Here is a 24,052-nt window from a genome sequence, read left to right on the forward strand (position 1 = left end):
TGTGGACCAAAATATCCTGCTAATTGGTTTTATCATAATATTCCTCACCATGCTTGCTTTTAATCAGCCTAACACTGAGCAGTGAACTGAATATTGCAAAATAAAATAATTTAATACACTAGTTAATGTTAGCATAGCGAGCCATGGCCACGTAAGGCTACACTGTCTAGGAGCCGGCGCCACTGGCCCTGCTGAAAGTGCTCATGAAGGCCGGAGCGCCGTGCTGCGTTCACCCTCTGAAAACAGCCACTGTAACAGAGGCTGAGAGCAGCTTCAGCTCCAGTATACAGCCAAACCAGTGTACCAGCACACCTCTACATTAAACGAAAAGCACATCGCCGGCAAGATGCCACCAGAGCCGAGCAGCATTTGATCTGCTTTCAATCAGAAAGAGGGACCTGAAGAAACACATTCACCCACTCAGATCATCTTCTTACTTCTTATTTTACTCCCTGCAGTCTTTGTGTTTGGGTTCCTACTCTGTTCATCCTCAGTTTCAATATTTGCCTTGATTATTTGGTGTTTTTCCACTACTACGCGTCTGCTGTTGCCTTTAGCTCTGTTGCACTTTCTCCAGATGTTGACTATGATGTGATGCACCAGTGTCTGATCGGCTGTTGATTCTGTGTGTTCTACACTTACTTCTTGTTCTGATGAACAACTTGTGCTTGAAACATGGTTCCTCATTGCCCCACAGTCAGGTTAATATGGGCCTCTTTCTCTACAATCTACTGTAGTCTTCTCCTGTTCTGGCTTTGGTCGGAGCGTACTGTACATAGCTTCAGTTATTTCCTGTCAGATTAAAAAGGTTTTCAACAATTCTGTTTTTTTTTTCTGTTTTAAAGAGTGCAGCTGGACGACTCTGAATGTTTCCCAAAGCGATCGTATCACATTCAGCGTCTGATTAGTTGAATGAATCCACTGTGACTGAAGTTGTCAGTGTTGGCTAATTGAAGTCAGAGGTGCATTTCGCTAACTGAGCCTCATTTTCTTCTTAAAGTCGAAACCCAGAACGGTGTTGTCTCTGGTTTGTCCTGTTTTTAGTGTTTTACTGGTTGTTTCCTGCTCTCCTCCTGCAGACCCACACCATCTTCTCCCTGCTGGGCCTCGACCACGCCTACGTCACCAGCATCGGACGCCTCATCGGGGTGGTTTCCCTGAAAGAGGTAAGGGTCTTGTTCCAGGTTTCTTTGGGGTGTTTTCTTTAGCATTTTCACATAATTATTGTGCTGATTATATGACTCATTTCATACCTCTCGCGCCAAAACTCACAATCCAATTTTTGTCAATTTGTTCGACGCCTAGCCTCGTGTAAAAAGCCATGACTGTCATCATTTATACAGGCAGCATATTCACTGCTTTCTTAACTGCAAAATCACTGTCAATACCATCAGGAGTGCTGTCACCATGCTGTACACACACACAAAGACATTTCAGTCAACTTTAATGATTCCTCCTCCCTCCGCCTGTTATGTGCTGTGACAGACAAAAGGCTGCTTAATATTGCTGTCTTTCTCTATTGTCTCTCTGTCTGTTCTCCGCCCCCCCTCCCTCTTTTTCCATCTCGCCTGCCTCACAAACAAACGAAAACCCCTCACTCTTTGTGAATTGGCCAGGAAGTGGTGAGAGGATTGTTGCTAAGTGCAGCGCTGCTTGCCTGTCCCTGACATTTAGGCTTTTTTGTTCTGCGTTCCACCAGCAGACAAAAACCCAGCCGAGGCAGATAAAGCCCGGCCTCTCGCAGTCTGCCTGTCTGTCACACAGACACGCTGTTATATCACAGCCTGGCTGGGCCGTATGGAAGAGGAGGATCACAGGGATGTGTGTGTGTGCTTGATTATAGTGCATTGTTTTCCACCCTGCAGCATGCACACATTATTCTTTTCAGGGCTGTGCAGCATCTGTAGCACCCAAATCCTTCACCTTATCAGCCAAATAACAAGCTTGGCTCGGCCAATACTCTCTCACACAGAGAGCAGAGAGGGATGGGATGAAAAGAGACCTCAGAGAGTCGCAATAAACTTTCACGTAGCTCCAATGTGTTTCTTTCAAATGGATTTGATAATTAGGTTTTAGAGGTCATACAAATCCAATGTTCTAAATAACAAAAATACAAGATGAGCATGTTTTCCCTTTCAATAAAATTAATTTCCCCAAAACAGGGAGCGCCTCGTGCCTTTACATAGAGACAGAAGGAGGAGGCTGGGATGTCTAAATGAACACTTCATGTTGTAATGGAGAGGGCGTGAAGTGATGCGTCCATATCCTTCAAGTAATACATGAACAAAGTGCTGGATTCAAATGCCCTTTGACAGGTAAAAACGAGTTAGCAAGCAAGGAGAGAAGTCGAAACAGAGGCTCAAATAATGGCTAGTTGGTTGGTATACAGCTAAAAGCAGGGAGTAAACAGTTCAGATGGTAAGCTATCAGTTGAAATAAAAGGCTAACACGAACCATGTCCTTATTTTTCCTAAAACTGGCACAGAGTCACTCAGTTCTTTTCAGGAAACTTTCAAGAAATGATTTAGAATGAACAGATATAAAGAGTATACCATTTGTTTTAGTCTGGTGGTCCTGCATCCAAAATGAAATCAAATCAAATGTGTTTGGTCTGGAGTTTCCTCCTCAGACATTAGGAAGTCTTCTGATAACATCGTAACAGTCTGGGCTGACATGGACCACATGCTGCTGATCTGTAGGTGGTCCTCGCGAACACAAAGATGCTTTCAAGCAATAGTCCGTTTCATTTTGTTTGGCCAAGTCTAATCCTTTAGCGAAATTATTCGTCTCGGTCAGTCTCAGCCATTGTGATTTCCTCTCATGAATCGTCAGTTTTTAAGAACATGTCTGAGCGCAGACTGCAGTCGGCGCTGTGGCAGGAGCAGGTCTGACCCTGTGAGCGGGCGTTTTTTGATCTGCTTCGGTTTCTGACGAGCGTAGGTGGCGAGGGGAGCTGCAGAGATTAACAAATGTTCTCATTTCCACCTCTCCTTTCTCCCTCCTCTTACTCTGTGAAATGATTCAGCAAACAGCAGCAAAAGTCACACTGACCCCACTTTCCAGCACACCCCCCCCCCCCCCCCCTCTGACCATGAGCTTTCCCTCATTTCATTCTGGAAAAGAGATTCCAGTTGAAAATGGAAAGGGCTTGTGTGCCTGTGCATCAGATTGTAAACTACTGACATGATCTTGCACTGTACAGCGTCGGGGTTAGCAGTTCCATTTCCACTGGGGCCACCCATGCCAGAACTGAATGCAGCACAGCATAACAAGGGACTGTGAATAAGAGCCTGTGTACAAAATAGCACGATTCATCCACCAAGAGCCTTACTTTATTTTGTCTTAAAACAAAAATACTACCTACTAATTCTGAGCAGATCTTGATTATGTAATATGTACATGTAGTAAGTAAATACAGGCGGTTTTTCAGTGCTTGTGATGCACGATGCACTGTTCAGTGGAAATGAAAAAAGAAGGTGTGGGTGGTGTGAAACGGCTCCAAAGAGGAAAACAAAGAATCCATATTAGACCTTAAGAAAGACATTTTGATGAAGTTTAATGGTTCTGCCGTTCTAAAGGTGCGGCTTGATTTCCGTCTGATGTTGCACATATTGTAGCTGTTGGTCTAAAACGGTTAAATGTGTTCATTATTTTTGTAGACTAGCTGCTAAAACATTACACTATGCCAATTAGCATGTAGTGTGGATCAGGGACCCATTTCAATTCTTTGCAGGGTTTGCCTCAAAATAAACCAGTTTGCTTTACGTGGAACAAGAAAATGTTTTGGTAATAAGGTGATAATGGAATCGTTCATCCATGAAGCATCCGGTTGCAAAGCTGCGGGTGGTGTTTTGTGTCCCATTTAAAGCCTCTATGTCCAGTATTTTGGACATTCAACTTCTAGTTGTAGCGTTACAAAAAAAGATGCTGTAGCAGAAAGCAGTGTACACCGCTATGAAGGGCTGAAAGCAAGAATGATCCTGTAGTGCTATAATAACATGGGAATTATACAGATTGACGTTATCTAAGTTTTAAATGTATGTTTAGCGATTTAATTCTGTTTCACTTTGACATGCATATGGAAAACTGTGATGTATTTGATATCTATTTATATACGACTATGTTGGGTTTTCACAACAGATGGATTGGTTTTTGCTCCCTGCCTAGGCGCTCTTTGTGGCTTCCTCTCTAACTGGTCTTTCTCCATCCAGCTCCGCAAAGCCATCGAGGGCTCTGTGACGGTGAAAGGGGTGAAGGTGCGTCCTCCTCTGGCCAGCTTCCGGGACAGCGGCACCAGCAGCAGCGAGAACGAAGCCACCGAGCTCCACAAGCTGTGGGATCGCCACAAGAGCATGTCGCTGCCCCGCGAACACACCCCCTCCGAGTCTGACGAGAAATCCCAGTGAGGGAAAGCGGACGAGGAGGAGGAGGAGGAGGAAGAAGAAGAAGAAGAGCCGGTGGAGAAGGAGGAGGAGGAGGCATTGAGATCTTTAATCCCCCAAAGCCACAAACATGCAAAAATCCTCAGGGCTTAGGATCAATATTTAATTCTGGAAAGAGTTCTACTGCTACGCCAGCCTCTTCGTAACTCCTCACTCCTCCGCTCATCTACTCCTCCTTCTCTCCTCCATCCACTTTGCTTCACGGACCCACCAGTGCTTTCCCCAGGGGTCTTGCACTAACCAAGCCAGACACTGCACGGCGGAGTGGAACACAACGCGACCTGTGCCCTGCTCTCCACTCACCCTCGGGAAAACCCACAGCAGAGCGAATGTGGATCGGTGGGAGGGGGGAGACGTTGGGGACTGGGAATGGGCTGGAGTCTTAAAAAAAGGGATTTTTGTTTTTTAGCAGACTTTGTTGAGCTTGTGTATCTTTAGAGTCGGGTTAGCTTTTGGAAAGCGTCTTCCACTTGAATTCAGCATTGATGACAAGGAGGAATAATGTATGCCTGTACTGTAAGTGTGAGTGTGTGATTGATTGATTGATTGATAAGAGAAAATGTGAGTGTGCGTGAAGAGGGTGGTAGCAAACGACTATTTCTTATGCGATCCTTTTTTTTTATTGCCTTTAGAACACATTTCAGTCTTTGTTTTCCATCCAATAACTGTATTTCCAACTGATCAGGTGGTCTGGGATTAACTGGAATTTGTCATCGCACCCACTGACAAGCGCTGGACTAAGGGGACAGATGCCTTAGTTTCCTGTTTTTCTTGCTTCCATTACGCCTCTTGTCCCTGGTCTTCTCATCTCTTTACTGCGAGTCTTAACGGTCAGGTTGAGAGAACAGTCTATGCAAGCAGACTTGCAGTGCGGGCAGCGATGGAAGCACCTGTAGCCCTCTTCATAACCCGCACTCCTTTCACACCGTATCCACGGCCTTACATCATACAGGCACACAGCGACACACGCAAACAAGACGGCGGCGATGCGCTCCGAGAGTCGAGCTTCTCTGCTTATCTAAATATAGCTCTTAATAACCGCTCCAGAGAAGGTTGGCGGATGGAGAGGCCAGGAAGCGAGGGAGAGACGGAGAACAGGCGGCGAATGGATGGCTGAAAGAATGAACACATCATTACCTAACCAGCTGCTCTGGGCCCTCTCATCAATCTGCCTTTGATTTCCACGTTAGCTGACCTCCGTTCCTATCAGATGCAGTGCCCCCCACCACCACCACCAGCTATATGATGTAATGGTCCAGGGCTTAGGCAGACACTGCTGTCAACATATGCAGCACCAGATGACAGCATGTGAGCAGCTATATGATGTAATGGTCCAGGGCTTAGGCAGACACTGCTGTCAACATATGCAGCACCAGATGACAGCATGTGAGCAGCTTGATTAGCTTGAGTGAACCGAGGCATGATCCAGTGAGATTACGCCGTGTAAAAACACTAAAGGAAATCCATATGTGGCGGATAATGAGTGGTCAGAGATGCAGTCGGACCATTAAGAATTGACCTTGTTTGCCAGCATAAGTCAAAATTGCTGAATTATCACTCCAGCTACTCGCCCAACGTGGCTGACTGATAAAACCTGGAACTTGAGCCATTAATGTCTTAACGACAGCATGGTTTCTGATCCAGCGAGCGGTCTGACATGACAGACAGCGTATACGTGCTGTGTGTTTAATAATTCATGTCCGCCATAATGCTCGAGGCTCCTCGGTGCGCTCTCTGCTACTCGACTGAAAAACATTGATTTGTTTTCCCTCTCCTCCGTCCCTCCATCTTTTCCACTCCCATTTCTTACTTATGTGGGCTACTGACCCCAGATGCAGTGAGTCCTGTAAGACACACTCCTTTTCTTCTTTCCATCTTTTTTCTTTCATTTTTTGAAAACGGATGTCCACTACTGTCTATTAGCTCCACTGTCTGGATGCCTTAAATATGCATTCACACCCGACTTCATAGTGGTTTTCAGCATTTGATCTCCGGCATGGATTTGATTTTTGGTGGTGTCTTGTCTTGCTGCGCGCCACTGAAAGTAGAAGAGACAGTAAAACAGCATGGCTTTGCATGACAGAGTGCATGAGAGATTTGTTTTATATGATCAAAATGTACCAAAAAGAAAAGCTTGACGGAAATGAATACGGGCCAAGTGAATGACGTCGTGTCTTAGTATGTTTGCCATCTTGTGCCTGTATGTTATGTGTCTTTACAGTATCTTATTTTATACTTCTAGTGTCAGATGATTTCACTTTGATTGGCATCTTCCATTCATCCAATGAGCTTTATTCATTGCCTGTTTTTGAACTGGGGATGGGTCTTTGGGTTAGCAAAGTTATGCTTACAGATTAATATATTTAACATCATTCCTGTAATATAAAATTATAATTTAATGTCTTAACCAATCTGAAATTGTTGACTCTTCTCTTTTTGAAAGAGATTTTGGAGGCTTGTTTTATGATATTTTGTATTTTTTTCCACATTTGATGATTTTACAGTTTGATTTTGATGCATAATCCTTTATTTTTTTTTATCTTTTGACATGCTGTCTGATATATTTCTACTCTCTAAGACATTTATTTGTAAAGCGCAAATAACACTAACAGGGTGAAGGCTCGTGAAGGCTCACGATGGCTGCCTGATAGGAAAGCAAAAAAGAAATGTAATTGTGAAGCCGAGGGAAGTTAATGTTGACGGGACCAGCATGTGGTCTGTTGGTGACATGTTCATTCCACAAGTGCCTGCATCAGCTCTTCTTTATCAATAAGCAATCGACACCTAAGTGTTTGGATCTGGTTTTTTAGTCATACGCATGTAGACCAGGCACTTTTCACACACACACACACACGCACAAATATGTAAGCGGGGTGGATGATGTGTTAGCGCGGTGTGCAATTATCACCATGGCAACCTGTCGTCGTCACAACCCCCCCATCTGCTCGCCCCAGGGACTGACTGAGATCCACTCGTCCGATTTGGTTCTGTTCATTTGTTTGTGCTTTTAATCGATTTTCATTATTCTGCCTTCTGCCAGAGCCTTCCCCTCCGCAGACGTTTCAGAGTTTTTCATCTCATTTGCTACCAGACAGATATAGACCGAGGTAGACGCATATTTATTAGTCTGTATTAATCAAAGTAGAAGTTGTACAATTTCTTGTTTCTCATTCTTTTTATGAATGATCTACTTGTAGGTAATCAATTTGTGCAATAACGGTTGTTCATTTCACTTTGTAACCCAGTTTTAATTGATGACATGAATGCAAGATAACCTTATTTTTGTAAAGAAACCTGAAAAGTGTAAAAAGATGTATGTATATGAGGAGAACCGACGCTCACACAGGAGCTTGTGTGTGATAAAGTGATGTTTGAATGGCGGCTCGAGGGGGAAGGTTTCCCAAAAGCCTCAGTAAAAGCTATCAGAGTCTCACTAGAATCAGCATTAAGATGTTTAAGGACACTGTTAGGTGTTTAGCCTTTGTTCATGAAGAGAAATAGCTTCCACTCCTCATTTTTAGTTTGGGAAACCTTCCCCGTGTGGTCTTGAAAGGCTCTGTGGTGGATCCTGCTGCATGGACTGTAGCTGGCGCTCTCATACAAGCCCCCCCACCTCCCCCCTTAAGCACTGGCGCTGAGTCAGTTTTATCATGTCCTCTCTATCCTCTTCTTTAGTCTGAGGGGCTTTGATAAGACCAGATCCTCACATCAGCTGCTGAGGGTTATCTTTTATCCACTCCTTAGGGCTCTTAGGGACTGTACATTGTACATACTGGAGGCCCCCACTACCCCGAGGGCCACACCAGACGGAGCTGAACAAAATCCAGAGCTATTTTTCACACAGAAAAATGAAACCTTGTTTTGTATATCAGGGATGAATAAATGAGATTTTAACAAACGAGTGTGTCGTTGAAGATGACTCTGTTCTGGATCTCGTGTTATTCTGCTGCTGTGATTCGTTCCTGTCCGTCCTCCTTCCCTTCAGTAACAGCTGGATCACACCTGGAGTGTTGTTGTTGTATTCCGCTGATACTCCCAGTGGGGAAGCCAACACAGTGATGCCACAATAATCGTCAAATTAGTTCATTTTGTCCCAAATCTTTTTATAGCAGAGGGAGTCAAAAGCTTCATACATTTGCTGCTAATCCTGCATTTTGATTGGATGAGAGGTCCTGCATAAAGACACTACTGCAATGTCCATGTTAATACCCTAAAATTCAGTCTGCCCCAGCCCAACTCACTGAATAAGGAGTAAAGCATTTAATGATGTCTATTTCTTACTGCACATTTCAAATCTGTCAGATTGTATTTCTCTGCACTGGTCAAGACTTTTTTTTCTGGGAAAATGCACAAAGATGCAGTTTTTGTTCAGACACAAACAAAGATATTGTTGATTGGAGCATGTAGAAGGTGTTTATCGGGTCTGAAGGGGTTTAAAAAAGGAACAAAACTGATGCAGCTGAACTATAGATCAACATATTTTTTTTTCCATCCTTGTAAAAATCCTGCCGCCCACCCACAATGCAACTCACCTGTCAACAGCTCCGTCTTAGATTTGGGTGTTACGCAAGCAGCTAATGTAGCCCAGAGCTGCTATTCTGCAGCAGAGCTGTGGAACAGACAGCAGAGGTCTGGTGAGCTCACTTCTTTCTAAACCCACAGCCCCAAACTTTTCTCATTTTCAAACAGACCCAGCCAACACGGACTCAAGTGACATCACTTGAGGCATTTTGTCAGACCTCTCAGATCTCTCTGGAGACTTTCTACAACTTTTGTGTGCACACATGCAGTGATATAAACAGACTCTGATAAATACTCCAAGTATCTTCTAATGGCAGGCCAGCACCTTGCATGGCAGCTCCACCGCTGTTGCTGCATGAATGCATGAATGAAAAGGGAATTATGAAGGTAAAAAATGCTACATATTGCAGACTATTAAGAGGATCTAGGTATGAAATAGGACAGAGAGACTACTTCCAGCCTCAGGGTTTGCTCCACCTCTCAAAGAGTGAGTTAGAATACCTCATGGTACTATTTGGGTCCTCCGGCATGTGAACCTTTATGTTCGATACCGCTGATAAAGTGATGTTAAAATGAAAAATCCCAGAGTATTGAAGTCAGTGGAGTCAGTTTGAGGAACACAGCTCTAAACTCAACTCAGCTGCTTTCCCATTGGGAGTGCTAACTGCAGCAGCTGGCCCTGCGATGAACTGCAGCCACAACACTTCTTTCACCATCTCAACTTCGTGATCGGATGCGTTTGTTTTTCTCCCAGTGTTTTTCTGTCCCCTCCTTCTGGTGCATCCGCATTCACAACACACACACACACACACACACACACTCCATTCTGTTGTTTTGCTGTGTGTGAACGAGAGAGAGCATCTGGACTGTAATGGGTGGAGAGTGCAATGGTAAAAGCTTAATGAGCTAAATGAGTTCATTCGTTAAGTAGGCATCAGCTCCGTCCCTCAGTGAGTTTCAGGTGGGAGCACGAGCTTCTCTGGAGACACAGTGAGTTGTGCCTGCTCGTGTGCGTCTGTGTCTGGATGCTGTTCAGATCACTTAGCACTTCTTTGAAGCTTCTGTTGTGGTGCAGACCTATAATCCAGTAAATAGCAGTAGTGATGCAACACTTGGGCGTGTGTGAGTGAGTGAGTGAGTGAGTGACTGTGTGCAAGTTCTCCAAAACCGAGACAGAAAAGTCCAGGATGAGGCGGTGCAAAGCAGGGCTGCTGTCGCTCATGTGCGTTGCAATGAATGAGGTTAGAAACACTTGAGCGGCGTTGAGCTGAGCGCCATCTGTCTGCGCTGACGCAGCCCTCGTTTCTGATGAATATTAAATAAAGGTGTCACTGGAAAAGTCTTCCTGCCTCCCAGTAGCTGCTACAGTGTAGGAAGTGCTTGTCGTACTTGGAGACTGATTGATGTAATTGCTGGTAAGAGGTGCAGACGGGCCAGTCGCACTCTGCTCTCCGTCTGTGTGGGTACATATGTCTTCATCAATGCCCTGTCTCCCAACATGGAGACAAAGTATGTCAAAAGAAAGTATGCCATGTACATCTCTGCTGTCTGCCAGTCTGCACATAGACACGCAGATATAATAGGTTAGCTTCTGAATTATTAGCACAGTGTGATAATGTTAAGGACTCAGGATAAAGGGAGGAGGTACTGCTTGGTTTTAGGGTTAAGTTTTAGATAAAAGGAAAATTGTCTTACTTTCATTGGCCTTCATGTCATTTCGGCTGACAACATATTACTCACCAAACAAACTGCCGACCATACTAGCCATCCATGTTTCTTGGACATTAGCATGTTATTATCAAGCTACAAAAATAGTGAAGAACACTTTCTTTAGTACTATTTAAACATTTGATCTGTTTAAAGATGCTAATCAATATTTTATATGAACAATGGATTAAATGATCGATCGCAATCATTAACCTTGTTTCAGACAGACATATTAAGCCACTGGCTGGTGAACACAGTGGAGCTTTTAGCAGCTAAGGTGACATTTCCCTGAGGAGTTGGTGGAGACAAAACAGAGCTAAAAGAGATCTCATCAGATGAACAGGAATCAAAATGACAGGTCACTGTCAACACATTTGCCATCAACTTCTTAGGGTAAAATGTCAATCTTGCCATCAAGTGGCCAAAAAATGAACTGCATCCGCATGAACGGACTGTGCGTTGTGTTGTTGGTTCTGGATAAGCCAAAAGTTCTATGTAAATTAGGTGGCATTTTGGCATTGTGGCACTCTCTTGTCATGCCTGTGTTGCATATGTTGTTTGAACTGCATCTATACCATGTCACCATCACCTGTGTAGTGTTAAGTTAATAAATCAGGGAATAAAGGGCCTCCACAGCTTCAGTAATTCAACTATGAGTGTGTGCAGGCCCAGGTAGAGGAGATGAGTGTTGACAGGTGTGAGATTTAATTTTGCCTCTGTGGAAAGCCTCGCGTCGGTCCAGTTATCTTGATTATTATCAATGGCTCGGGGCAAGTGTTTGGCTGTTGTCAGATCTATTGCTGCTAATATTCACCCCATTTATTCCTGAAGAGAAAAACACTGTGGGCTCTAATCTGCTGGCTTACTTCGCCAAGATTTAAATTAAAGTAGAAGTTGTTTCACACAAACACATTCTCCCTGACTGTGTGGAGCGATTACAAACACAGCCCACTTCTCCGCTAACAGCGAGCCTCTTCCACTCTGTGCTCCCTCTGGCCAGTGATGGAGAGTCAAACAGTTCCATTAAACAAACAACCACCGCAAGCAACTGAAGCTTCTTATGTGCTTTGGAAAAACATGTATTTATTGCATGTTTAGAAAAGACTGAATGTTCATACAGCTTAGTTTGACACTCCGGACAGAGTCAGCAACTTTGAATTTACAAGATGAAGATGAAAAAAAAAAACATATTTATTGCACTGTTCAAATAAGTGATTTCTAATCTAAGTTCAGGCTACTTCCAATGGGCTTCAACAGTCTATGCGCAGTATCTCAAAGCCACTGTGTGTAGGATTTGTAAATAACTGACTTTGGCACCCCTCCAGTGGTAGTATTAAGAAATATATTGTGGCAGGCAGCAACCCCTACCAAAGGATCTGATCCAAGCACCTGGCTTAATGGGCTGAAAAGCAGAAACAGAGGGCACCAGTTTCCACTGTGATGGTGGTCTGATCTAACAAAAACCTCCCAAACAGTTTGTACACACATACAAACACATAAAAGTTCTTTATAAAAATAATCATCAGTCAGTCATTAATATGAGTATTGGTGAGTGTATCTCACCGGCAACACTATAATAAAATGAACATATTAAAACAATGCCAGGTGAGACGCCACGAGAAGCACTACGAAGCCAGAGGTCAAAGGTGAGCTTCGCTGCGGTAGGTGGGGACACCCAGAGGCTCCGGCCCAGCTAGCACTGTGGTGCGGCGGACACTCACCACCAGGGTACCATCTGGGTTAAGGGTCCCGCTGACCGACAGGGGGTCCATGTCCTCCGGGAACAGGGACTTATGGGTGAACGTGTCACTGACGCTTCCATCGTCAAGTACCTGAAGGACAGAGACAGAGTGTTTGAAAAAGATGGAGCTGTGAAGGGGAGGAAAGGGTTCAAACAGATGATGAAAAAGGAAGGTCATCGAGCACCAGAGGACGAGAAGAGAAAGTGAGAACAGCAACAGGGTCGCGAGGTGCGAGGAAAGAGGTGAGAACCAGTCAAAGAGAGGGAGGTGAAGAGGTCAGTGCTGCTTAGCTGTGGAGAGGGGGGGAGAGGGGGGGAGAGGGGGAGGAAATGAGCACTGACTAGTTCTCTCTGAAGACGCTTTTTGCTGTTAAAGGCCTTTAACGCGAGTTGAGCGATTGTGGATTTTTGCCAATTTGTCTGCTGACCCCCGTTCAAAATGATCTTCCTGCACCGCAGCAGAGGCTCTCCCTCCTTCTTCTTCTACTCTCTCACCTTTTAAACATGATTAACGTCAAACTGTGAGGGAGGAGAGAGAGAAGGCAGGCAGGCTGCAGCTCGTCTGACATGTCTGAGTTTGACATACTCTGCATGATGCAGTTTGTTTGATCATATATTTATTATAAAACTGATCAATCAGTGTTTGCTTATGAGAAGATGCTAATGTTGCCTCATCATCTGCAGTGGTATGTACAGTAGGGCTGCAGCTGATGATATTTTCAACAGTGTTCAGTGGTTCTTAAACTTTTTGTCTAGTAATGTCTACCTGTGAGTAAAGTACATTTACTCAAGTACTTGACTTTTCTCTCCATTTTATAGTACTTTATAATTGTACTTCAGTACATTTTAGAGGCAAATACTGTAGTTTTTACTCATTTACAGTGGTGGGGAGCCTCCGGCCTCCAGGCTGTATACTATACAAGACCATTTTTTTCAGTGATAAAAGAAAATAACACAACGTAGTAGACTGATACGTGGAAACCTGATGTGGAAACTCAGTAATAGCAAGTGTGCTGCAAAGCAACAACCTACCGCTGAGAGCAGCTCTTTTCAAAACTGAAGACTCCAGCTGGACTGACCCAAACCCAGAGAAACAGTTCCAGCCGTCACACAGATTAGTGTGATACAGTGTTCAGTGATTTAGTGTTGGCCCTTGAAGGGCGTTCTGAAAACGAAAATGGCCCTTTATAGGAAAAAGGTTGCCCATCCCTGCTTTACTAGTTAGTGCAGATTGAGATTAATTCTACAAAACATGTGATCAATTTATGAAATGTGACACATTGTTCTCTTGCATGGTCCAAAGCAGATCAAATTAGTGACAAATGACTTGTTAATGCATCAGTATTGATGATCCAGTAGTGTAGTTTAACTGATAATACAATACTTGATGCTCATCAGAGGTGACAGCTTTGAATGGATGTGAGTTGGGAGCAGTTTGACCAGAGACTGTTAGGATTAAAGTTATATGAAACATGGGAAAGCTGTAAATCATAAAATATAATATAATAAATAATAAATGATCTGATCAATGATCTGATCTGTTTTTGTTGAATTATGTTTTGCCGATCCACTAACCAATTAAATGGCTGATCATTTCAACAGCAGTGTGTAGCATTTGTTGTTGTGTTCGTATTATTAATACCAACAGCAGTAATTGTATTCTAATGATGGCTTTAAGCAGATTTGGTTGATGATTCACTTTCTGGTCTGAATATTATTCTGAGATTTAGCACTGATTATCTGGATTTATTTTTATTGTGTGGTGTGTTTGCGCGCGCGTTTGTGTGTGTGTGTGTGTGTGTGTGTGTGCGTGTGTGTGTATGTGAAAACAGGAATCATGTTCACATATGCTCTGCAAGTTCCCATTCACACCATCATAAATATAACAACACACCTCTGCTAATTTATACTCACACACACACACCCACGCACATACACACACACCTTCTGGGCGTGAATGACAACATGGTGGTTGTAGGCCATCACCACTACGTCATGTGGCTCAAACTGGCTGACATCAGCCGACATGTAGTAGCTGTCTCCCAAACATCGCACCCCGCCACCCGTGCTGCTCTGCCGGCCCGTCACAGCGCCACCTACAGGAGCTGCAGAGAAACAGCACAGCGGTCTGTTTAGAACAACATGTGGAGGTGTGAGAGAACATCTGGAGCAGTGAAAGGATGTTCAGATGGCTGGTTAAACATTTCAATTCATGCATACAGAAAATCATGAAAATAAGAATAAAATGAATGGAACATTATACAGTGTCAATGGGAATGTTTAGCATAAAATACGTACATAGAAATGTGTGAATAAAAGGTAAGAGAATGACACGGCTCCATGTGGTGTGTGTGTGGGTGTGTGTCTATATATATATAAATATATATATTTACATTTTACACAATTCATTTACATAATCATGGATAATTATTCATTTATACAATTACTGAACACTCTGGGGCTCTATATATTCAAGCCGAGCATCATTGCTCTGTCGTTTGGGCTGTTTTTTTTTGTTTTATGTTTAGACTAGACCACAGAGGCCATTAACAGCCACGGCAGACTTCAGTCTTGTTCAGTTTTTTTTACATGTTAGTGCTGAAATGGGTCAGCCCGGTTATTGATTATGCTCTAATCTGCATGTAGTGTCACACCAGTAATAAGCCTGGTTGTTACTGCGTCATGCAGCAGCAGAACTGTTTAAACACTTCACATCAAGCCTTTAGAAGCTCCTGTGTTTTATTTCTCGTCTTTTTTCACCTTGCCATTAGTACATTTGGTCCTTTATGTGTGTGGACTCTGTCTGGAGCCACACAGGCTCTTTTCTCACTGAGCACAGAGGCTCTTCCCACTCTGGCTCATTACTTTCTCTGAGTTGCAGGTCTTTTTCTTCTCTATGGAATTTTTCTTTCAACACACCATTGTAATGTGAAATACTAATAGAAATTATCCTGCTGCTGGAGAAAATAAATGAAAAAGGCGTTAGCCTGCACTGCCAATGTGCCCATGAGCAAGGCACTAAAGCTTCAACTGCTGTTTAGCACAACGGTGCTAGAAAAAGGCTCAATTAGCCCTTGTTCTGCAACTTTTTAACAACATACTGTAATAACCAAAAAAATAAAAATAAAAATAAATAATTGTAGTAATTGACCCCCACAGAACAACACTTATTCCATCATAATTCAAAAACTGCAATTTGGCCTGTCAAGCTTTGGATATCTCCTCATGTCAGGTGTGGTTCATGTGGCCCTAGTGAGAGCCTCCTCCTGTAAAGAGATCTGAGGGTGATGTTTTTTTTAGCCTTTCCAAAAACGAACCACAAGAAGCAGTGAGGCTCTAATGTAAGCTGCAAACGTCGGCATGTCTGACTAACTGGCTTACTACCTGCAGCTGAAACTGTGTGTTACGTCCGTGGTCCAGTGCAGGTAGATCAGATAACTACCCTATCCTACGAGGGCTATGTTATATCCACGGTGTGGGATTTCCTCACTGTGTGAAAAGCAGGTCCTGGATCAGAGGTAGGTTACAGGGTAGCTTTCTTTTGAAACCAGTCACCTGGAAAAGTTTTCAACCAGCTAATGGAGCTAACATTAGCTTCGGGGTAATTAGATGGTTAGTTATAGATGATATCTGCCAACAACAGTTGTTTTTGGTTGTTTTCAGTAATTTGCCTTACCACTGTGTCCATATGAGGATCTGCTGTGTCTGCTGAAGGGGGCCAAACAGCTGGGTCCCCCGGGGCCCTCGTCTCCGAACAGAACGGAATGATCAGCGGAGTCAAGAAACGGCTCAAAAAGGGGATCCAGAGAATCGGACGACCCGCCCAACGAGCCCTCCGACCGGTAGGAGCTGGAGGTGCTGTAGCGCGACGATGAGCGGTAGCATGAGGAGGATCTGCGGCTGGAGGATGTCAGGGATGCCATGGCTGAGGACGTGCAGTAGCCTTTCACACTTGCACAAACACTTAGAAAACACGCTCCCACTCTCAATATGTCCCAGCCTCAGAACGCAGGATGCTTTTTTCAGATTTGATTTCTTCCTCAGAATAAACACTGACAAAATACAGTGAGAGAAGTGGGTTACCGAAAGTAGGTTAGACTCTCACTCATCGTACGAGGGTCTTTGTTGTGGGTTTTTATAAAGCCCTTGTGCATTGTGGGTAAGTAGAGCACAGTGTGGGCTCTATAGTGTTCTTCCTTTAGCCATAAATGGCAGTTTGTCCAACCACTGGTGCCAAGAATGTAACGGACAAACTGATAAGGAGTGAGGGCCCCTTCTTTTTTAGACACACACACACACACAGCAGAGATAAGGCTGAGGGGGGCCTGCTGGAGATACTTCTAACATGTGGTCAGAAATAGAAGAGCGGTGAGCGGCCAGGTCGTCCGTTAGAATGACCGAGCACACGGTCCGAAGACTTTATCAATAATGCAAGAGAAAATTGGCCATTTAAGTTGTGCTTACCTGCTAATGGAACAACAGATACGCTCTGAAGTTCAAACCTGAAATGGAGAGTGCTTCCTGGGAGAACAGATTCAAGGCCAAAATCATAAAACGTGCAAAATGGGTTTTAGTCTGACAAAAGCCAAAGTATATACAGCCCCGCTTGACCTTTACTTTCCCTCTTTAAAAGCTTTAATTGAAGTGACATTTGCCTATTGACAACATAGTTGTCCTCAGTGCTGCATGTCAATGATGACATTCAAGACTGTCATATTAATACTTTTATGGTATATACGTGTGTGTGTTTTATTAGAGCATGTGAAAAATGACATTCAGCAACACGTCATGTTACCCTTCAGGATGAGGTAGCCTCAGTCTATATCAGGGATGCTTTGTATGTGAGCCATAAAGCCGCAACAATCCAGTTAATACAAGCAGCATACATCAACATGACAGTTACAATTTGTGCTCTCGGCACAACACTTGTATTTGTCCTTGTGTAAAATATTATGCATTAATAAATCTTCTGTAGCATATTTTTCAAATGGCTTTTCAAAATGTCACTTAAAAAATCCTCAATGTATACAGAATCGGCTGAAAAAGTGCAGGATGATAGAAAATAGGCGACTTTTTAAAATGTAAAGACTCAGCTGTCTCCTTCAACTCACAGTCAGTAGTGGAGGAGTTCACCTATTCAGCCAAAGGTCCATTGTCTCCACTGGGAGCAGTTTCAGTCTCTGGGCAGCACATTGTGGTCTCCAGAGGCCAGAACACAGTACCTGTCCTGACCTCTAACAGATGCTGTGTCTTCATGAGGTGCACCGTGGCTGAGTGTAGAAGAGAGGGAATGATGAAGTGATGTTAATGAGGTAAAAGTAGATAAGCTGCAGAACAACGGAGGAGAGAACATCAAAGAAAGTCCATTTAACATTTTTGAGCATCAATTAATCATTGTCAAATCAACCATGAACCTCCAAATCCTCCAAACACTAAGATCGAGACCAGCAACTGCACTGTCTAATGTGGATGTTTATTTAATGCTCTGTCAGGGTGTTGCAACTGGCAGAAACTCTACAAATGTGGCTGTTTGCACTGGATTAACTTTTCTTGGTTCATGCATAAATTTAATGCCCGACAGAAATGCAGGGATGTCGGCCTGTTAGTCGGTTTGGTCCATCACTTTGGTCCAGACTGAAATGTCTGAACAACTGTTGAATGGGCTATTGTATTTTGACATTCATGACCCAAGCCATCAGCAGGTTCTTTGCCTTACATGTATTATCTATTTGTCCAGTACTTTGGTTTATGACCTGCAAACCAGCTGCAACCTCAGCTGTTCTGTGGCTGTGTTTAGCATCCTAACACGCTAAGATAGTGTTCATGATGAAAACTAGACACCATCATCACGCCAGCAGATGTGTCCGCCAACACCAGCAGATGTGTCCGCCAACACCAGCAGATGTGTCCGTCGACATGTCAACCCATAAGTCCTCAGTAACGATAAGTACATTATTACATTCAAGATTCAAGATTCACGATTCTTTATTGTCATTGAGCATGACATGTCAATGAAATTTGCATTGCAACCCCAATGTTAGAAACAAGATAATAAGAAAGATAAGAAAGATTAGAAAGAATAAAATTAAGATAACTACAATAAAATAAACCAACATGCAATAAAAATATTCGTAAATGCAATTAAAAATATTCCAATGAGTACATGAGTACTCAGTACACACCACTCAGCACCACGTCCACCTTCTAATTTTACCTCATATCTCAGAGTTAGTGGACAGAAATGGATGAAACTGGGTTACAGTGATCTGCGAGTTAAAATAAATGAGGTACAAGGGCATAAACTGCAGGGGGCCAGTGGCTCCTTCCCTACTTCCCACCCCCCAAATTCTGGCGCCCTTTCTTGGACCTCACCTATGTTTGAACTCAGCCTTCATTTTGATCTCAACTTTGTTTTGTGACTGCATCTTGCACGGTTTGTGATGTTGTGTTGACCATATCTGTCCAAAGACAAATAAACAAAGCACTCATAACCGCCTCTGTGGTACTTCCCGCTGCAATATGTGTCTACAGGAGCACATTTTGCCATGATGACACACACACACACACACACACACACAGACTCACAAAGTGAAAACAGCAGCAGCCGCTCTGTTGCGGCTGGTGAATGTGCTGCCTTCACACAGTGTTGATAGAATGGGATAAACAACCTCACGTTATTATTATAGATGGAGATACAAATGAATCCATTTCATTAATGTTAATATTGGATTCTATTTCAATTTCACTGCTATTAATGTCAATCCAGCCATAAATAAAACTGGGAGATATCTTAGCTGTCAAATTCCTCATAACTCTCACTCTGAATTGCTGCTGCTGGATACCTGTCAAACATCAACATGTTAGCATTGTCTTATGCATTAGCATGCTGACTTTAGCATTAAGCTTAAAGCACCACCATGCCAAAGTACAGCCTCACAAAACTGCCAGTGTAGCTGCAGACTTGTCTTGTTTTAGCAATGTTCATATTTGCCTAACCTGTGCAGAGCCATAGCTCTGTGTCCTGTATTGATAACTTGGATTCAAGCAGTCACAGACATCTTAAGTTTCAGAAATGAAACTCCAAATATTAGGATTTATTAAAGTCTTGACCCAGATACAGCTGGGTTTGTTCAGTTCACAGCCTGTCTGGCAGCAACTGAGGCCCGAGCCTAAAACACAGCTCTGTGGCAGAGATCTGATCTCTTCATGGCTGCCTGAACTGGGCAGACCAGATGTGGTTCTGGTGGTGGCTGGAAGGCAGACAACCTGTGGTTCCTAGACGATTTGCCTGCCTTACCTTTTAGCGTGACCTGTGCTCCCACTGGTCACTCCCTGGTCCTCAGATGCATCCTCACTGGCATCATCAGTGTGACCTGGCTGAGTGAGTAGGTGGCTTTCTTCAACAGTCTTCTGTCTGCACAGCCACACTTGCTGCATTGTGGAGAATAACACCTCATCCCGGTAACACCTGAGATCAAGGTCATGTGCTGCAGGTGTGTCTGTGTGATTGAGGCCTTCCTGCCCCTGGAGACATAATGCTGTGAACACGAGGCTCTGTGGGACATCTATTTTAGGTTCAAATAGTCAAATAAGTAACATGCATGATAGAGAGATGTTAAATGTTAGTAGGAGTTGGGTAATCAAGACTGCCCTCACCAGAAACTCTTAATGACCTACGTCTTCCTGACACGACTGTAACCACAGCATGTGACTGAGGCCACCGTTCACCTTCCAACAAGCAGTGACGGTTTATGTCAACCATGACTATGATCACTCCCTAACCATAAAGGAAAAAAAGACTGACACCGCTCTGAGGCCTGTGTGAGAGCAGGGTTGCCACCTCTCACACATTCACCTTCAAATGGTCGTTGCTGTGGTAACATTGTACAGATGTAAAATCCTGTCTCCGAGTGGGCCCATTATAAAGAGCTGTGCAGTGTTTCAGTGTCTGATAAGCCTTTGCATTAATCTGTTACTCCAACTGGACTTCCTGAACCGTATTGCATCACACCTCCACCAGCGCAGCCCCCTGCACCGCCAACTCCCTCCTGCTTCACTTTCTCAGGAGAAGCAAGATGCAATCTTCAAGGTGGATGGTTTATTATTTCAGTAAAGACCGACTCAGCTTCACCAAAACTGCAGAGCTAACCTGGACTTTTCTCATGCTCCTCATTCTCACATTATTTTGTTCAGTGTTTTGTGCAGAATGTGTTTCCTTTCATCTTCACACTTATAGAAACCTCATCCAGGAGCGCCTTATTTGCACTCCAACAAAGCAGACCTGCCTGCTCGGTCCAAGGATTCAAAACCCCGATGATCACACACACTGTAGCCTTTGTTCAAAATCCATCACATCCTGCTCTGATACATCCTCCCCTCCCTCTCCCGACCCGCCAAATGGATTACTGAGCTCCCTGGGGGCCGATGATGTCATGGAAAAATGAAATACCTACTGCTGTAAGATCAGTAGTCCGACTCGTCCCTGCAGTTTCTCTGACTGCTGTCCTTTGCTCGGGTAATAACTCGATAATGATGATGTCATCATGTCAGGGAGCTAATTGCAGCGAGTTTTATGATGTGCGTGCCACAGTGAATGTCCAGGAGTGTAAATGGTGTTGAAAGAGGTCAGTGTAGCAGTTCATTATCTAATCGTAACCATAAAGCACTACGTGGAATCCATTGAGATTAATGCAAGTCTCCACACTGCTCCTCCCACCTACCTTTAACTCTTGTCCATGTGACAAAAAATAATCACATCACACCAGATTTGTGTTTTTTGCAAAGAACAATATCAATATTTTATTAATTCGAAATAATATCAGATGCAGCAAACAAAGATTCATTTTTCAATAATCAAATAATTACATTCAGCCAAAAGAGGAAGAAAAGTATTAGAGAGGAAAAAAGGAGAGAAAAGAGAACGGGATTGAGACCTCGGAGAGAGGAGAAGGTTGAGTGTGTGTGTTTGACTGATGCTGATGGTGATATGCAACCCACTCAGGATGTGGATGGGACAGTACATTCATTTTGGGTCATCTGTTTTCCTTATACCCTGTTAGCTCATGGTGTCTTTGCCTCTGTTGGGTGAGTTGTATGGCTTTGCTGTCTGAACTCTCACAAGCCTCTTTTCGTTGTGTGTGTGTGTGTGTGTGTGTGTGTGTGTGTGTGTGTGTGTGTGTGTGTGCCCGGTGTCACTGTGTGCACACCTCTGAGGATTGTGGGACGTTTTAATTAAGACGGTGGAGGCTAATGTGGGTTAAACACAGACCATGTCTCTCTGTGCTCTCTGTGTGAAGATTCCACTGTCTGTATTCAGTTCCTACAGCAGTTTTCACACTCTCAGTCTCAGCTGTGTTCGCACGTTTCGTTTGGAAATTCACCACCGGGGGGCTGGTGGCGTGATGCAAGTGTTCCCCGGGCCCTTCAGCTTTGTTCTAAAATGGTAAGTAGGCTATAGGGTGACGAGGGCGCCACCACCAACTGAATATTCATGGGCCCTCCTGCCTTGACACCGTCGGACAGATGTTTTGATGTCTTTTTATAGCGCTGGGTTCTCCCAACACACACACACACACTCACAGAGAGACAATCTGGAGTGTTTCTCTGATAAGTATCCAATGTCAGAGCTTGCCTGGAGCAACAAACTAAAGCACACTGCCCGGAGACACACACTCACACAAAAAGAAACACGTTTCACTCGAAAGACATCTGTCTGACTCAAGGACAGAGGGGTTTTCTTCTGTTATTAGGCTGCGAAATATGAATCACTTCCGAACAGAGAGGCGAGCGAGAAACGCTTCCCTTCATCATTCATTGCTTTCCACAAGAGTTTTCTGGGACAGCTAACCTCAAAAGATGTCACTTAGAAAAAGCTTGTGGCGGTGAGGAGGGGGTAGAGGGAAAGACAGGGAGGGCGCACACGGAGTGAAGGGGAAAGAGACACAAGGGTGAAAAAAAAAAGACAGACAGGAGAGATATGCATCTTCTGTTCGTCAGGCGGTTTCGTAATCGCGGGCTAATTGCCTGTCGGCAAAGGTAGCACTCAGACGTCCTCGCGGTTATGTAATGAACCCCCCTGTGGGGATGGAGGGAGGGGGAGACGAGAAGACAGAGAGGAGGCAGAGAGGAGAGGACAGAGGCGAAGAGGGGTAGGAGGAGAGAAAAGGAGTGTGAGGGGACAGGAAATGACAGGACAGAGACAGAAGGGTGGAGAGGGGAGACATTCATCAGGCTGTCTGTGTGTGTCAGCGGACACTCTGCCATTTCTATTCTTATGAGGACAAATGATGTCGAGGATTGAAAGACGTGGAAATCCACCAAAGTGCCACTTCTACAAAGGGGGGTTAGGATTTAGGGTTAGGATTGGATAAAGGATGGTCCTCAGGTAAAGGTGAGGACTGGATGAATGAATGCACTCATGGTCCTCAGGAGTACAACAATAACAACACACTGAGAGAGAGAGAGAGGGAGGGAGAGAGAGAGAGAGAGAGAGAGAGAGAGAGAGAGAGAGAGAGAGCTGGGTGAATGAAAAACACATTACACCAAGGTGCCCGTCTTCTCACACACACACACACACACACACACACACTGCTGGAGGAGAGGACGGGGACACTCAGAGAGACAGACAGAGCGAATGCACTCTGGTGGACAGACTGATAAATAAGAGGGGATGTTGAAGGGGGGGGTGTTGAACAATGGAGCGTTCTCATCACCGCACCAGGACAAAAGCACGACCTCGCCTCGCCAGCATCGCCCAGCTTTTAATGTCAACCAAAAGGACAGTCGGCCCGTTGTAACCTCCAGCTACAGAGGGAGAACACACGCAGGAGATGCAACAGGATATTTGATGCTGCTACTGTACTGATTCACTCCACTCTGTTCGGGAGGAGGGAGAAGAGGAAGGGAGCCAAGCTGAGCAACAGCATGGAGGATGTGACGATGGCGATGGCGCAATTCGGGAGGTCAAAGGTGACGAATGAAAGGCACAGCTTCAATGGTTCCCCCTGAGTTGTCGCTGTCTGTTCCAACTCTCCTGACTGAGGCTCCTCATTGTCACATAGCTCTAACTTCAGCCGCCAGCTGATTTAGCAATGTCGTCCTTTCTGTGGTTTGAAAATAATTTCTCGATGTTACGTACTGCATGCTTTGTTTTTAATCTCCAGCACCAGTAAGAGTTCAACCTCCAACAAGAGCTCAGCTACACCAGACACTGCTTTAAAGGGAATCGCTGCGTTGGAGGGGTTTTGGAATGGATATACAGTGCAAGCTTAGGAAGCCTGCTGACATCTTACAATAAACACACACACACACACACACACACACACACACTTGCACAAAACGTCAAACACACAGACTCACACACCTTGAGGCGTATCTAAACAGTCAAGCAACATTAAAGAAGGATGTGGGGACTGAATCTGTGCTTTAATTATTTGTAAAAAATAACTACGCACACCAGGCTCTCTCTCTCTCTCTCACACACACACACACACACAAATATGCACCCACACAAGCACACACACAGGCGATGAGAGATGAGCGGTGTTATGTGTGCGGGCGGGATGCATTGATGCTCTGGTCCAATGGGATTTCCTGAGTTGTATGAATGACAGTCCCTCTGGGAGAACCTCAACAGGGCTCC

At 44.3% G+C, this 24,052-nt stretch overlaps 2 protein-coding genes across 2 annotated transcripts in view; one reads left to right on the top strand and one right to left on the bottom strand.

Moving 5' to 3' along the window:
* The window catches only part of clcn2c (chloride channel 2c), a 150,456-nt gene extending 142,126 nt beyond the window's left edge, over positions 1-8,330 (top strand). Inside the window, exons 22-23 of the mRNA XM_041940199.1 lie at positions 1,080-1,166; positions 4,212-8,330. Coding sequence (XP_041796133.1) covers positions 1,080-1,166; positions 4,212-4,406 — 282 coding nt within the window. The 3' untranslated portion in view covers positions 4,407-8,330. The remainder of the gene's footprint in view (positions 1-1,079; positions 1,167-4,211) is intronic.
* A 3,980-nt stretch (positions 8,331-12,310) lies between these two features.
* Positions 12,311-16,334, bottom strand: LOC121609768 (heat shock protein beta-7-like). Its single transcript, XM_041941503.1, has 3 exons — positions 16,088-16,334; positions 14,356-14,516; positions 12,311-12,502 (listed from the first exon to the last, which is right to left on the bottom strand). Exons 1-3 carry the CDS (start codon positions 16,332-16,334, stop codon positions 12,311-12,313), a joined length of 600 nt encoding a protein of 199 aa, XP_041797437.1.
* Between the last annotated feature and the right edge of the window lie 7,718 nt (positions 16,335-24,052).

This window comes from Chelmon rostratus, chromosome 7, assembly GCF_017976325.1.
Source record: "Chelmon rostratus isolate fCheRos1 chromosome 7, fCheRos1.pri, whole genome shotgun sequence".
Lineage (NCBI taxonomy): Eukaryota > Metazoa > Chordata > Actinopteri > Chaetodontiformes > Chaetodontidae > Chelmon > Chelmon rostratus.

What these genes read in the sequence shown, in the direction of transcription:
- LOC121609768 (XM_041941503.1), bottom strand. Translation starts at nt 16,334, where the DNA reads ATGGCATCCCTGACATCCTCCAGCCGCAGATCCTCCTCATGCTACCGC. An exon ending in ATCCTCATATGGACACAGTG is followed by an intron (nt 14,517 to 16,087) that starts GTAAGGCAAATT and finishes GTTTCTCTGCAG; the next exon opens with CTCCTGTAGGTGGCGCTGTG. An exon ending in TTGTCATTCACGCCCAGAAG is followed by an intron (nt 12,503 to 14,355) that starts GTGTGTGTGTAT and finishes TCTGTCCTTCAG; the next exon opens with GTACTTGACGATGGAAGCGT.